Source organism: Xenia sp. Carnegie-2017, unplaced genomic scaffold (assembly GCF_021976095.1).
Source record: "Xenia sp. Carnegie-2017 unplaced genomic scaffold, XeniaSp_v1 HiC_scaffold_20, whole genome shotgun sequence".
NCBI classification, from domain to species: Eukaryota; Metazoa; Cnidaria; class Anthozoa; order Malacalcyonacea; family Xeniidae; genus Xenia; species Xenia sp. Carnegie-2017.
The window spans coordinates 2969330-2982644 of record NW_025813483.1 but is presented as its reverse complement, the minus strand read 5'-3'; the positions used below and the strand labels follow the sequence as shown (position 1 = coordinate 2982644).

General features: G+C 33.5%; 1 protein-coding gene and 1 long non-coding RNA gene across 2 annotated transcripts; one reads left to right on the top strand and one right to left on the bottom strand.

Annotated features, from left to right (window-relative positions):
• The first annotated feature begins 3974 nt into the window (after positions 1 to 3974).
• LOC124442888 lies at positions 3975 to 4834 on the top strand. Its single transcript, XR_006947414.1, has 3 exons — positions 3975 to 4032; positions 4159 to 4318; positions 4422 to 4834. It is a non-coding gene; the product is annotated as an uncharacterized LOC124442888 (long non-coding RNA).
• A 4083-nt stretch (positions 4835 to 8917) lies between these two features.
• On the bottom strand, positions 8918 to 12637 carry LOC124442883 (kinesin light chain-like). Its single transcript, XM_046993405.1, has 2 exons — positions 12314 to 12637; positions 8918 to 9921 (listed from the first exon to the last, which is right to left on the bottom strand). Exons 1-2 carry the CDS (start codon positions 12378 to 12380, stop codon positions 9539 to 9541), a joined length of 450 nt encoding a protein of 149 aa, XP_046849361.1. The 5' UTR covers positions 12381 to 12637; the 3' UTR covers positions 8918 to 9538.
• Between the last annotated feature and the right edge of the window lie 678 nt (positions 12638 to 13315).

Below are 13315 nucleotides of genomic sequence, written 5' to 3'. Positions count from 1 at the left end.
GAGTGTAATACATTATTAATGTCAATTTTTGCATTGAGATAATATTCCTTATTATCTTTTGTCTTAAATACATTCGGTGCATGCAAAATGCGATGTTTGAAACAGGCTTTAAAAACGCAATGAAGGATTACTTGTTGTCTTTGTGAAAGGTGACATGCTTCTAAGGAGCCAATCACAATAATAATTTAGTTATGACGTCAATTAAAGAAACGTTAACATGTTTAAATTCGTGTGTTTTACTTCAACAGAAAATTACTCACTTTAACGTTGTATGAAGAAAGGTAAATTCTGTCTTTTTACTGACGAATACTGAAGTATGAGTTACATGGAATAATGAACTGGTCTTAGTGTAGGCCTCGTAATTTGAAAGCTTTTATTGTAAAATGCTTTCATCACGATTATAAGCCTTTGATCGTGCGAAACTTGTTACATCGTTCAAGATCAACTCACCAAGGGCCTGTTCATATGAACCCGGGTAGCCGGGATTCAGCGAAGCGTTTAATCATTTTAGCAAATGGAAAAGATTAATTCCTTCACAACAAAAAACTTATTTAAGCAATTTCCCTATGTTCTGAATTTGCAAATTCACAAAACCTTTAAAATGAAAACAAATAATTAGGCCAGATTTGAAAATTACAACTAAAATGACTCATGACTTATAAGAAAGATTGTAAGTTTTGCGTTTAAAGTTTTTACTCCTTTCAATATCTCAAAATCATTTCACGTCTCGCTGAATCCCGGTTAGCTGGGCTCATGTGAACAGCCCCCAAAGCTATTTGTTACATGTTTGTAAATGATGATCGTCCAGGTTAATAAAGTCCTTAGAAGGACTGTTTTTGTTGTTTTTGACTGGCGTTTCGACAACCTTAGCGGTAGTCATCTTCAGAGTCAAATGAGGAGTAAACGTCAGGTTAGCCGTATTGTTATCTGGTTCTTACGTCATTGTATTGTGTGTACAGGAAATGTGTATTGTCATTGAGGATTAGTGTGAAGTGAAATATTTCATTTTTAGTAGTGATGTGTGATTTAGGTGTGATGTTTTTTGTTGTAATGTGTGGGTGTCAATTGTGTATTTTCATTGTGATTTAGTGTGAAGTGTAATGTTTTTAGTTGATCGTTTGTATTGTGAATAAGTCGTTTGTAAGGTGCCGGTAATTGCTGTGATCTGTTCAGAGGTGTTTGTTCCAAGTTGGTATACCAACTTTCTAATGTAAGCCGTTGTCTATAGTCAATACTGTAAGTAATGCATTTTACCAAGTCCCAGTCAATGTTGTGCTTTGTGATTCGGTGATGTTCGGCAATGTGATTAGTTTTGTCTTGTTTCTTAGTAGCTCGTTTGTGTTCAGTAAGTCTTATGTTTAAGTTCCTGCCAGTTTCCCCGATATAGGAGGCGTGGCAGTCGGAGCAGTTTATTTTGTAGCAGCTTAGTTTAATTTATTTGAACATTTTAGCGTTCGATTTCTCTTTTTTTTTACAACTCTACGCTGTCCTGTATGTGAACAATTAACACAGCACGGTTTGTGTCAAAGTTGTCGTAGCAACCCTCAAAAGTCTGTCTTTACTCTGGCAAGTAGAGTGGGGAACTGGGAAAGAAAATACAGTCATCTTAAAGAAGTATGCATAATAAATAACCTAATAATTATGGTTTGTCTTTGTCATGAAATTTAATTTTTTTTCATATTGTAGATATGTTTTTAGTGTTGTGGGGCTAGAGATGAACAACTGAGCTGTATATCACTGGATTGTCCTGATATATTTAAACTAAAGAAGTTAAAACAAATATGGAATATGGAATGACATTAAGAGACTTTCAAAAAACAATTGAAGGAAGTTATGGTCAGTCAGAGGTAAACAATATAACCACCAAATGTTGATGATATATTATCATCGTTAAAATCTTAATGAAATAGAGATTTCACATTTTTCACTAGAGCATTTTCTTGGCGAAGCACATTTGTTATAGATTTAACTTTGTGAGGTTAAACCAAAGGCGGCCCAAAAAATCACTTAAATTGTATAAAGCAACGATAACTTGCCCCATTCCATTGTAACAGACCGCGCCCCGCAAACTTTGTATTGCTTAATTGTATCTATATTATATATTCATTTATGTATTTGTTTTTATTATTTATTAATATATTTTTTAGGTAAATATATAATATAGATACAATCAATCAATTCATAGTTTGTGGGGCACGGTCTGTTACGATGAAATGAGGCGAGTTATCGTTGGTTTATACAATTTCAGTGATATTTTGGGCCGCCCATGGTTAAACTTTGTTATTTAAACATTCATATTTTTATAGCACAAATGTGTTAAAGGGTTTTGGAGTTTCAGTAATTTATAATGGATCATAATGGATCACCATTTCGCTATTCTATCAAAGATTGCCATCTAATACAGGTATAAATGTACATAAATGATCACAAGAAATATTTTTTTGCTCAATTGACTTAACTTCTTTGGATGTACTAAACAATGTCATTTCTATTATTCGTACAATATTCTTGTTTTTGGACCACTAACATTGTTTCATTGTAACTCATTATTTTTGATATCAACAGACAGATGCAAGCTAAAGATTAATTAAGCATAGACGGAAGCATGCAACATAGATATCAAAATAAGCCGAATAACAAATAGTGACTTTTAAACAACTTTAATGTTAATAAAATTTTTATTTCTTCAATTCATTTACCGTTTCACCAGGTTGGTTACTGACGCATTCGACAATTGTTTGTTTAATGTGCTTATAACATTTTCAAGTTTCCTTTTAATAATTATACAGGATGTATCATTGAAACATTCTTTATATAATGATAATTTCTAAAAAATAGGCACTTGATGAGTACGTAAAGATTTGCTTTTTTATGATTGACGATTGCCAAATACCAGTAGAATTAAGTACACGCCTAAGAACTGACCAATCAGAAAACACACGCTTTCCGCAACTTGGGGCATATTTTAAGATCAACTCAAACTTTCAATGCGTAATTTCAATCTCTACCTTCCTACATACACGAAGAATATTTGTCGAAAGCGAAATATATCTTTCACTATTTCGATTACATCTTCAGGTAAATGTGATTTTTGATATTCGTGTTAGGAGAGAACTCTCTCTATGAATCAACAAGCAAATAATTTTTCCTTTCCATTATGTTATTTGCTTATATTTTTTCAAAATTAGCCCTGTTCCTCATCAGAAAATTTTAAATAATGAGAAACATTAATCTCGAAATGTACGTTCAGGCGGTTAACGAATATTCGAGTTCTCGGAAAATACCGCCATTTTTTAAGTGCTTTTTATGTCATTGAGTTAACTATTTAATTTAGGCCTGTTTGAAACGTCGAATTTTACATGAGCCGAATGCATTTAAAACAAAAGATATCGAGGATTTTTTTCTCAATTTTTTTGTTTTTAATGCATTTGGTTCATGTAAAATGCGACGTTTGAAAAGAACCTTACCCTTACAACGACTTAAAGAATTTTCTCCTTACGCCTGGTTCACATATGACTGAGACATGACTGAGGCATTATTAAGGGGTCATTATTACTTTCAATGCGTTATTTAAATCTCTACCTTCCTACATACACGAAGAATATTTGCCGAAAGCAAAATATATCTTGACTTTTTTTATAACATGTTCAGGTAGATGTGATTTTTGATATTCGTGTTAGGAGAGAACTCTCTCTTTGATTGAAGTGTGAAATGTAAACGACATTAATATCTTTATGCAAAATGTGTGACCTAAATATACGTCTTCTTATGAAGTTTTCGTTTTTGTTAATGTTAATTCTTTGCTTTATTTTAGACGTGAACATTTTCTGTTAATGCGATCGAGAAACATAGAACAAATGTTTGTGGTTTTAATTCACCATGATGGAGGACTTATGTAAATAAAGAAATTGATTATTGACCACGATAAAAACGTATTTGGCTTTCGTTCACCATTCCCTTGAGGCTGAGCCATCTACGAATTGATATTCTACTTCGTCAGAACTGCTTTATAACTGAGGAAATATTAAGATGGTAAATATCTTTTTCCTCCTTCATCGTTTTTGACAGTAATTTTACAAGACGTATATATATTGTGAGTCCACCAGGCCGTTTACATGGCAAGCTATGAATGGGAACTCAAAAGATTTTGTTCTTTAGCGACGTTTCAATCTCCAGTGTCTCCAAGTCAAATGCAGTTTATTGGCCTTTGGCTGTTTTAAAACGTTTTCCTGAGCATTTTTCTTTCTTAGATCACGATTCTTGTCTCGACAGCTGCATGTTCGAAAGACAAGTCACTTTTAACCAACGATTTATAATGGTAAGATTTTTACAGCAACAAAATAAACTCATAAGAAAGTTATGTTTATCTCAGGTGTTTAAATTAGCTATTGTAACTTTACACAATTTCATTTTCTTTACAGATGAATAAAATTACGCCATTATGAAACGCCCAAATTTCGACATTTTTTAATGTAAAAATCATGTGGAATAAAAACATGGAATTTATCTTTATCAAAAAAAAACAAATTATAAAAATCCAAATTTTCTTACTGCAGTCAATATTTCCAATTTCATGCCATGTGCGACATGCACAGTTGTAAGAAATGGCCAATCTTGTTTCTGTGCTTGCCGTCGTCGACATGAAAATGGGGATGTTTGTCAGATAGCCTGAAAATTTGCTAGATACGATGGTTGATATCGTCCATTCTTTTTCTTCCGAAACATGTTTAACTGTTTTCAGTTTGTTGGTACATATGTCTAAAATCAAATAAAAACATAGTAATTTATCTTTTTGTGAAACGACAATCCTTGCACATTATAATGTTTTTGTCTGGCTTTAGTCTTTACGTCTACTTTTGTGTCTACCTTTTTGTTTCCATTAGTCTTCGTCTTTTTGTCAATCTTTTGTGTATCTTTTTGTATATCTTTTTGCCTTTATTTGTGTTACCTTTTTGTCCATGTTTTTGTCCATCTTTGGGTCTACCTCAGTTTCTAAAGCTTTGCGTCTCTGTTTTGTTACATATTCGCTTTATAATATGAAGATTTATATCACAGGAAGAAGAAAGTCTCACAGGAAACCCACAAGTTTCTATTCTGGGCCCTTTGTTATTCCTAATATATTTCAACGACTTGGCTAATGTGATACAATCCTTTAGTTAGGTGTTGAGAACTTACAATATAAAGAAAGTTTATAAATACCTTGGCACAGAAATAGACAGTCTTAATCTGAATGTCATTTTAATAAATGCTGCGTCGTTTATGTTCAAAATAGTGTGCGAAAATGATAAAAAATGAATCCTTGAGGATCAATTTTTGCTGAATCATGGAAATTGTAAATGTAAGATAATTTCAAATATTGTCAAGGTTGAAAAATGAGACATCACCATGAAATATGTGATAGTCAGTCAACAAACCAGCAAAATCAAAGTGAAGCACCTTTCATGTTGATGGAAAAATGCTCAAAGGTGAAAGACTGTGATTTTGACCAAAATTGTTTAACGCGCTTACATCTCACTCATTTTCCTTCCAAATCTCAACAAACAACATAGCATTCCATAGCTAGTACCTAGAACTCTTTTTAAATATTTAAAACTACAGTTATTTATTCAGTAATTTACACACATCAGCAAGTAAAAAGTGAATTAACTTTTTTTGAAACACCCTGTATCAAGAACTTAGATCCCCAGACCGTGGGGGTTCCCCTTTGGATAAATCAACTTAAATGTATATTTTATTAAATACGTGTATAATTTACGGAAAATAAAAAAATAAGAATCAAAGGAAGATATCATAATTCAGTCCTTTAATAACACCATGACAACTCGTAGCGTATAGCAAGTCTACCAGTGCTATGAAAATAAATATTTTGTTGTTCAATTACTTTTTCGTTACTCACTAAACTACATATAAGATGACAACAGTAAATATGGGCCAGACACACATAATTAGAGTAAAAGCTCCATTTTTCTTGGCTACATCACTACCTAAAACATACATAAAGATAAATTACATTGTCGGGTGGTCACCAATGCCAGATCTATCAAAACGCTTGTCAGCAAAGGATTTTTATTGTGTTTAGTCTTTACTGAAAGGAATTGATTTGTGGCTCCATTTCAAGGAATAAGATGCTTTGTTAGCCCTGGCTTTTGGGTACGTTTTTTTTCTCCTTTAGCTGACCAGCAACAGTTGTATTTTCAATTTCTGTAGACAAAGGTTTAAATGGAGTGTTTGTTTGGTTCTTTTTGTTGTTTAATATGAAAAATCTTAACATGTACATTATTTACATAAAAAATTTATAGTGCTTAGTAAGTTTTCTAAAAAGCTCAAACACTGGCTTTGCTGTGTAAATATAAAAATTTCTGTTCACTGTGATGAATGGCAAAATATAATTTGTATTTAAAAGAATTGTGTAGTTGGGAGAATCAGTTTCAAAGCAATGTAAAGTATAAGCTAAAGCAAAAGCTAGACATGAATGTCATAGCAATGAAAATGACTCATTACTATCCATATCAGTAGTAAAGACACTAGTAGAAATGACTCATTTACCGTTCTTATCAGTTATAAAGACATTAGCCAAAAATGTCTGGTCATGTCATTCACTCCTGAACATGAATACATACTTTAAAGGAAGGTGTTGCTTTAGAAATATATTCGTAATATAAACTTTTTATAGTTTGTACACAATTTCTCTAATGTTCAAATAATGTTTTGGAAAAAAATAAGAAGTTCCTTGCAAAATGAAATACTAACTGTTACACATAATGCCAGAGCTCTTCAAGATGCCCTGGGAATAAATGACATAGCAGACTCTTTATTTTGGGTAGGAGGCACATATTCATAAATTCATGTTCTGCCACATTAAGTTCCTTTGAAATCCATTGTTTTCAATGGATTAAGACATGCATATATGAATTTGTGCCCCCAATTAACAAGTATCCTGCGCCACTGCTGGGATTTTTTGCTGCCACGCTGATGCGTGGCAGCACACTAATCTTGACATGTCTCGGCCCATTCCTCTACTCGACCTATATAGAGGTAAAATCTCGATTTGTGTCTGTCTGTTAACATTTCCGGGGGGATTTTTACGGAATGAGGGGGGAAGAACAATCACAATAAGGTAGAACCTTTCGGAACTCCTGTAAGTTTCTATTTGATTCTAAATGTCTGGAATCCGAAAAGATATGCGGCCTAAACAACGTTATACAGTATATATCAAAATCGAGTGATTACCGACATCAATTACATATATCTCGTTTGGCGAAAAACACATGAAATGGATTCACCTTGCCGTATTTAGTAGCTCGGTTCACATATTTTATCTTGCACTCTATGATCGCACGGTGAGAAAAATATAGTGTAAGCATGTATTTATGTATTTATGTATTTATGTATTTATGTATTAAGCATGTATTTCGTTCGAGCTTTTATTATTACTTGAAATATCGGTGTGGATTTAACAAAACGTCAAAAATAATTTAAACGCATGGTGCGAGTTCAACCATGAAATATGAATTATGAATATGATGAAACGTTTGCCCTTTGCGATAACTTTTCATCATTTTATCGCAATCGCACAGAATCATACATAGTATAGAATGACATGTCTCGGCCCATTCCTCTACTCGACCTATATAGAGGTAAAATCTCGATTTGTGTCTGTCTGTTAACATTTCCGGGGGGATTTTTACGGAATGAGGGGGGAAGAACAATCACAATAAGGTAGAACCTTTCGGAACTCCTGTAAGTTTCTATTTGATTCTAAATGTCTGAAATCCGAAAAGATATGCGGCCTAAACAACGTTATACAGTATATATCAAAATCGAGTGATTACCGACATCAATTACATATATCTCGTTTGGCGAAAAACACATGAAATGGATTCACCTTGCCGTATTTAGCCAGCTCGGTTCACATATTTTATCTTGCACTCTATGATCGCACGGTGAGAAAAATATAGTGTAAGCATGTATTTATGTATTTATGTATTTATGTATTTATGTATTAAGCATGTATTTCGTTCGAGCTTTTATTATTACTTGAAATATCGGTGTGGATTTAACAAAACGTCAAAAATAATTTAAACGCATGGTGCGAGTTCAACCATGAAATATGAATTATGAATATGATGAAACGTTTGCCCTTTGCGATAACTTTTCATCATTTTATCGCAATCGCACAGAATCATCGAAAAAAAGGTTCTATCAAAATGTTATAAAGGAAATAATGGAAACAAAACTACAGTTTTATAATGTAGTCCGCTTCTACGTTTGTAAACATGCGTTCGATCGATCGTTTGAGTAAACAAAGTATCATACTTTTAATCAAAAAGCAATTTAAAGACTCAAAAGAATCAAAACCATCAAGACATTTAAAAGAATCAAAACCATCAAGACATTTAAAAGAATCAAAACCATCAAGACATTTAAAAGAATCAAAACCATCAAGACATTTAAAAGAATCAAAACCATCAAGACATTTAAAAGAATCAAAACCATCAAGACATTTAAAAGAATCAAAACCATCAAGACATTTAAAAGAATCAAAAAATTGTTTTCGTTCGAAATGGTAATGAATTTATCTTTAAAATTATTTGAAACGTGAAATGAAATAAGATGTAAAGCACGGGAGTTATTTTTCGCCGGAAATCAACCGTCGACTTTCAGAACGCGTGCCTTTGTTTGCATGTATACCAAATAAGGTATGGCACGTTTGAAAGGCCCGTTCACTCGATCCGATTTGTCGGATCCGGTTTTGTCCGATCCTAAAAACGGATCGTGTGAGCACATTTAAAGTTAGTCTCCGATAGTCGGATCCGTCAATCTAAAAAAGAGGATAGAACTAGCCTAGAATATAATGAATAGCCAAATTATATATGTTTGAAAAAGACTTGGAAACAAGAAGAAAAGTACGCAAATATATCGATAAATGGACAACACAAATGGCTGCTCTCAAGATTATAAATATCTAAACGTATCTAAATATCAACACAACTATCTGACCGTCTGAACAAGCAATCAAAAGACAGAACCGAAACAATAGGATCTGACAAATCGGAACGTGTAAACAGGCCTTCAGATAGAAAGAAAACTCTACACATGGCGAAATAAACCTTGCCAACGCAAAGCTAAAAGTTAAAGACACACATGTAAAATTTCTTTGACTATCATTCTAATCACCCAATCATAACGTATGTATGAAACCACCTAGAATGCTGTACACGGAGGTGGCTCCAATGGATGTCACTACGTTTTCAGCCCTGCAATTTTTCCAGATAAGGGGTCGGGGCAGCAATCCCCCCTTGCGATAGCAACAAATCTGGTAGTCGGGCAGTTAAATGTGTCATTTTCACTTCTGCCAATGCTATGGCAATGATATCCCGCTTTTTCTTCTTCAGGTTATTAATAACTTTTACTTTACATTGCCTTTATAGTTTGAACTATAATAAAGTATTATTGAATCAATCATTAAATAAATATTTTCTCCAAAGTAAAAAAACAAACAAACATTGTCATGACAATTAAAGTGTTACTCCCCAAATCAAGGTTGATTGCTGTACTTTGTCGCAATATTAACATCGTCAGGTCGAAATGTTTTCGTTTCAATTTTCATCGCTCGTTCATAAAAATCTTCTGCTTTTTCGTACTCTCCCATAAAAAAGTAAACCATACCCAGAGTGTTGTACATGGCCGCAATATTAACATGGTCAGGTCCAAGTGTTTTTCTTTGAATTTTCATCGCTCGTTCATAAAAATCTTTTGCTTTTTCGTTCTCTCCCATATAAAAGTAAACCAAACCCAGATTGTTGTACGTTGTGGCAATATTAATATGGTCAGGTCCAAATGTTTTTGTTTGAATTTCTATCGCTCGTTCATAAAAATCTTTTGCTTTTTCGTACTCTCCCATAGCATTGTAAACTGAACCCAGATTACAGTACGCTGTCGCAATATTAACATGGTCAGGTCCATATGTTTCGTTTCAATTTTCATCGCTCGTTCATAACAATCTTTTGCTTTTTGGTACTCTCCCATATAAAAGTAAACCAAACCCAGATTGTTGTACGTTGTCGCAAGATTAACATGGTCAGGTCCAAATGTTTTTCTTTGAATTTTCATCGCTCGTTCATAAAAATCTTTTGCTTTTTCATACTGTTCCATATCATTGTAAACCGAACCCAGATTGTTGTACGTTGGCGCAATATTTACATGGTCAGGTCCAAATGTTTTCGTTTCAATTTTCATCGCTCGTTCATAAAAATCTTTTGCTTTTTCGTACTCTCCCATATCATTGTAAACAGAACCCAGATTGTTGTACGTTGTCGCAATATTAACATGGTCAGGTCCAAATGCTTTCGTTTCAATTTTCATCGCTCGTTCAAAAAAATCTTTTGCTTTGTCGTACTCTACCATATCTTTGTAAACTAAACCCAGATTGTTGTACATTGTCGCAATATTAACATTTTCAGGTCCAAATGCTTTTGTTTCAATTTCTATCACTCGTTCATAAAAATCTTTTGCTTTTTCGTACTCTCCCATTTTACTATAAACCGAACCCAGATTGTTGTACGTTGGCGCAATATTAACATGGTCAGGTCCAAATGTTTTCGTTTCAATTTTCATCGCTCGTTCATAAAAATCTTTTGCTTTTTCGTACTCTCCCATATCATTATAAACAGAACCCAGATTGTTGTACGTTGTCGCAATATTAACATGGTCAGGTCCAAATGCTTTCGTTTCAATTTTCATCGCTCGTTCAAAAAAATCTTTTGCTTTGTCGTACTCTACCATATCTTTGTAAACTAAACCCAGATTGTTGTACATTGTCGCAATATTAACATGGTCAGGTCCAAATGCTTTGTTTCAATTTCTATCGCTCGTTCATAAAAATCTTTTGCTTTTTCGTACTCTCCCATTTTACTATAAACCGAACCCAGATTGTTGTACGTTGGCGCAATATTAACATGGTCAGGTCCAAATGCTTTTGTTTCAATTTCTTTCGCTCGTTCATAAAAATCTTTTGCCTTTTCGTACTCTCTCATATTAACGTAAACCGAACCCAGATTGTTGTACGTTGTCGCTATATCAACATGGTCAGGTCCAAATGTTTTCACTTGAATTTCTCTCACTCGTTCATAAAAATCTTTTGCTTTTTCGTACTCTCCCATATTATGGTAAACCAAACCCAGATTGCTGTACGTTGTCGCAATATTAACATGGTCAGGTCCAAATGTTTTCGTTTCAATTTTCATCGCTCGTTCATAAAAATCTTTTGCTTTTTCGTACTCTCCGATATTTTTGTAAACTGAGCCCAGATTGCTGTACGTTGTCGAAATATTAATATGGTCAGGTCCAAACGCTTTCGTTTCAATTTTCATCGCTCGTTCATAAAAATCCTTTGCTTTTTCGTACTCTTCCATATTATTGTAAACAAAACCCAGATTGTTGTACGTTGTCGCAATATTAACATGGTCAGGTCCAAATGTTTTTGTTTCAATTTTCATCCCTCGTTCATAAAACTCTTTTGCTTTTTCGTACTCTTCCATATTATTGTAAACAAAACCCAGATTGTTGTACGTTGTCGCAATATTAACATGGTCAGGTCCAAATAATTTTCTTTGAATTTTCATCGCTAGTTCATACAAATCTTTCCCTTTTTCGTACTCTCTCATATTTTTGTAAACTGAACCCAGATTGCTGTACGTTTTCGCAATATCAGCATGGTCAGGTCCAAATGTTTTTCTTTGAATTTCTATCGCTCGTTCATAAAAAGCTTTTGCTTTTTCGTACTCTCCCATATCGTCGTAAACCCAACCCAGATTGTTGTACGTTGGCACAATATTAACATGGTCAAGTCCAAATGTTTTTTTTTGAATTTTCATCGCTCGTTCATAAAAATCTTTTGCTTTTTCGTACTCTCCCATTTTACTGTAAGCCAAACCCAGATTGTTGTACATTTTCGCAATATCAACATGGTCAAGTCCAAATGTTTTTCTTTGAATTTCTATCGCTCGTTCATAAAAATCTTTTGTTTTTTCGTACTCTCCTATATTAAAGTAAACCGAACCCAGATTGCTGTACAGTATCCCAATGTTAACATGGTCAGGTCCAAATGCTTTTATTTGAATTTCTATCGCTTTTTCATACAAATCTTTTGCTTTTTCGTACTTTCCCATTTTATTGTAAACCGAGCCCAGATTGTTGTACATTGCCGCAATATTAACATGTTCAGGTCCAAATGCTTTTGTTTGAATTTTTATTGCTCGTTCATTAAAATCTTTTGCTTTTTCGTACTCTCCCATAATATCGTAAACCGAACCCAGATTGTTGTACGTTGTCGCAATAATAACATGGTCAGGTCCAAATGTTTTTTCTTGAATTCCCATTGCTCGCTCTAGAAAATCTTTAGAAATGTCATATTCTCCATTCCTCAAAAGCAATGAAGCCAGCTTCTCGTATGAATATGAAACATCAATATGATCAACACCTAGCACTTTAGTTTGAATTTCTGTTATTTCATAAAGTACTTTTGTTGCAAGTTTATAGTTGCAAAATCTTTCCAAAACGTCTACAAAATAATTGGAAAATTTCCAATTTCTTTCATCAAGTTTTTCTTTTGATGATTTTACATCGATCAACTTATTTAGGAAATGTTGAAATGATGAATTTGTTATGAATTTAATTAGATGTGGAATTATTTTGATTTCATCTTCTCTGTCTTCAAAATGATTTAGTGCACAAGCAACTTGACAGGCAAGATCAGCTGCAGACTTTTTAGAATTATTTTCGTTTTGTTTACAGTCAAAGGTCTGCGATGAATAATTTTTGATGGCTTCGTGTACAACACTGTGCAGGCGGATGTCGTTGTTTTCCGTTTGAAGGAATAAAGAACAATGCTTTAATTGAAGACAGACATCTTCTGCAGATTTTTGTGGATCAATGCTTTTAATAAATAGTATTATAACATCTTGTGGTAAGGGATCGAAAGATATTATTGAGAAAAGTTTAAAAACATGTTCTAACAAGATGGATTCTTCGGCATTTTTTTGTACTGATAACATTACAGTTTTCATTCCTAAGTAAGCTGTGTTTATTTTTTGAAAATAGCCATCCATGTTCTGTCGCTCTCCTTCATTCAACTTTTGAAAATATTTCTCCCACGTGAATGTCGGATTTACACTTTTTACACTACCTACGTAGGAAGCAGCATTTGCCAGGAACAACGGTTGACGATCTAATTTGTCTGATACATCCTTTAAAAATTTTTCATCTTTATTATGAATATCAGAAAAGACAGATAGAAGTTGTCGACATTCTTCAT

Excerpts from the sequence above, each read along its gene's own strand:
- LOC124442883 (XM_046993405.1), bottom strand. The coding sequence starts at position 12,380 with ATGGGAATTCAAGAAAAAACATTTGGACCTGACCATGTTATTATTGCG. Across the intron at positions 9,922-12,313 it reads GACAACGTACAACAATCTGG|GTTCAGTTTACAATGCTATG; the intron begins GTTCGGTTTACG and ends ACTGTAATCTGG.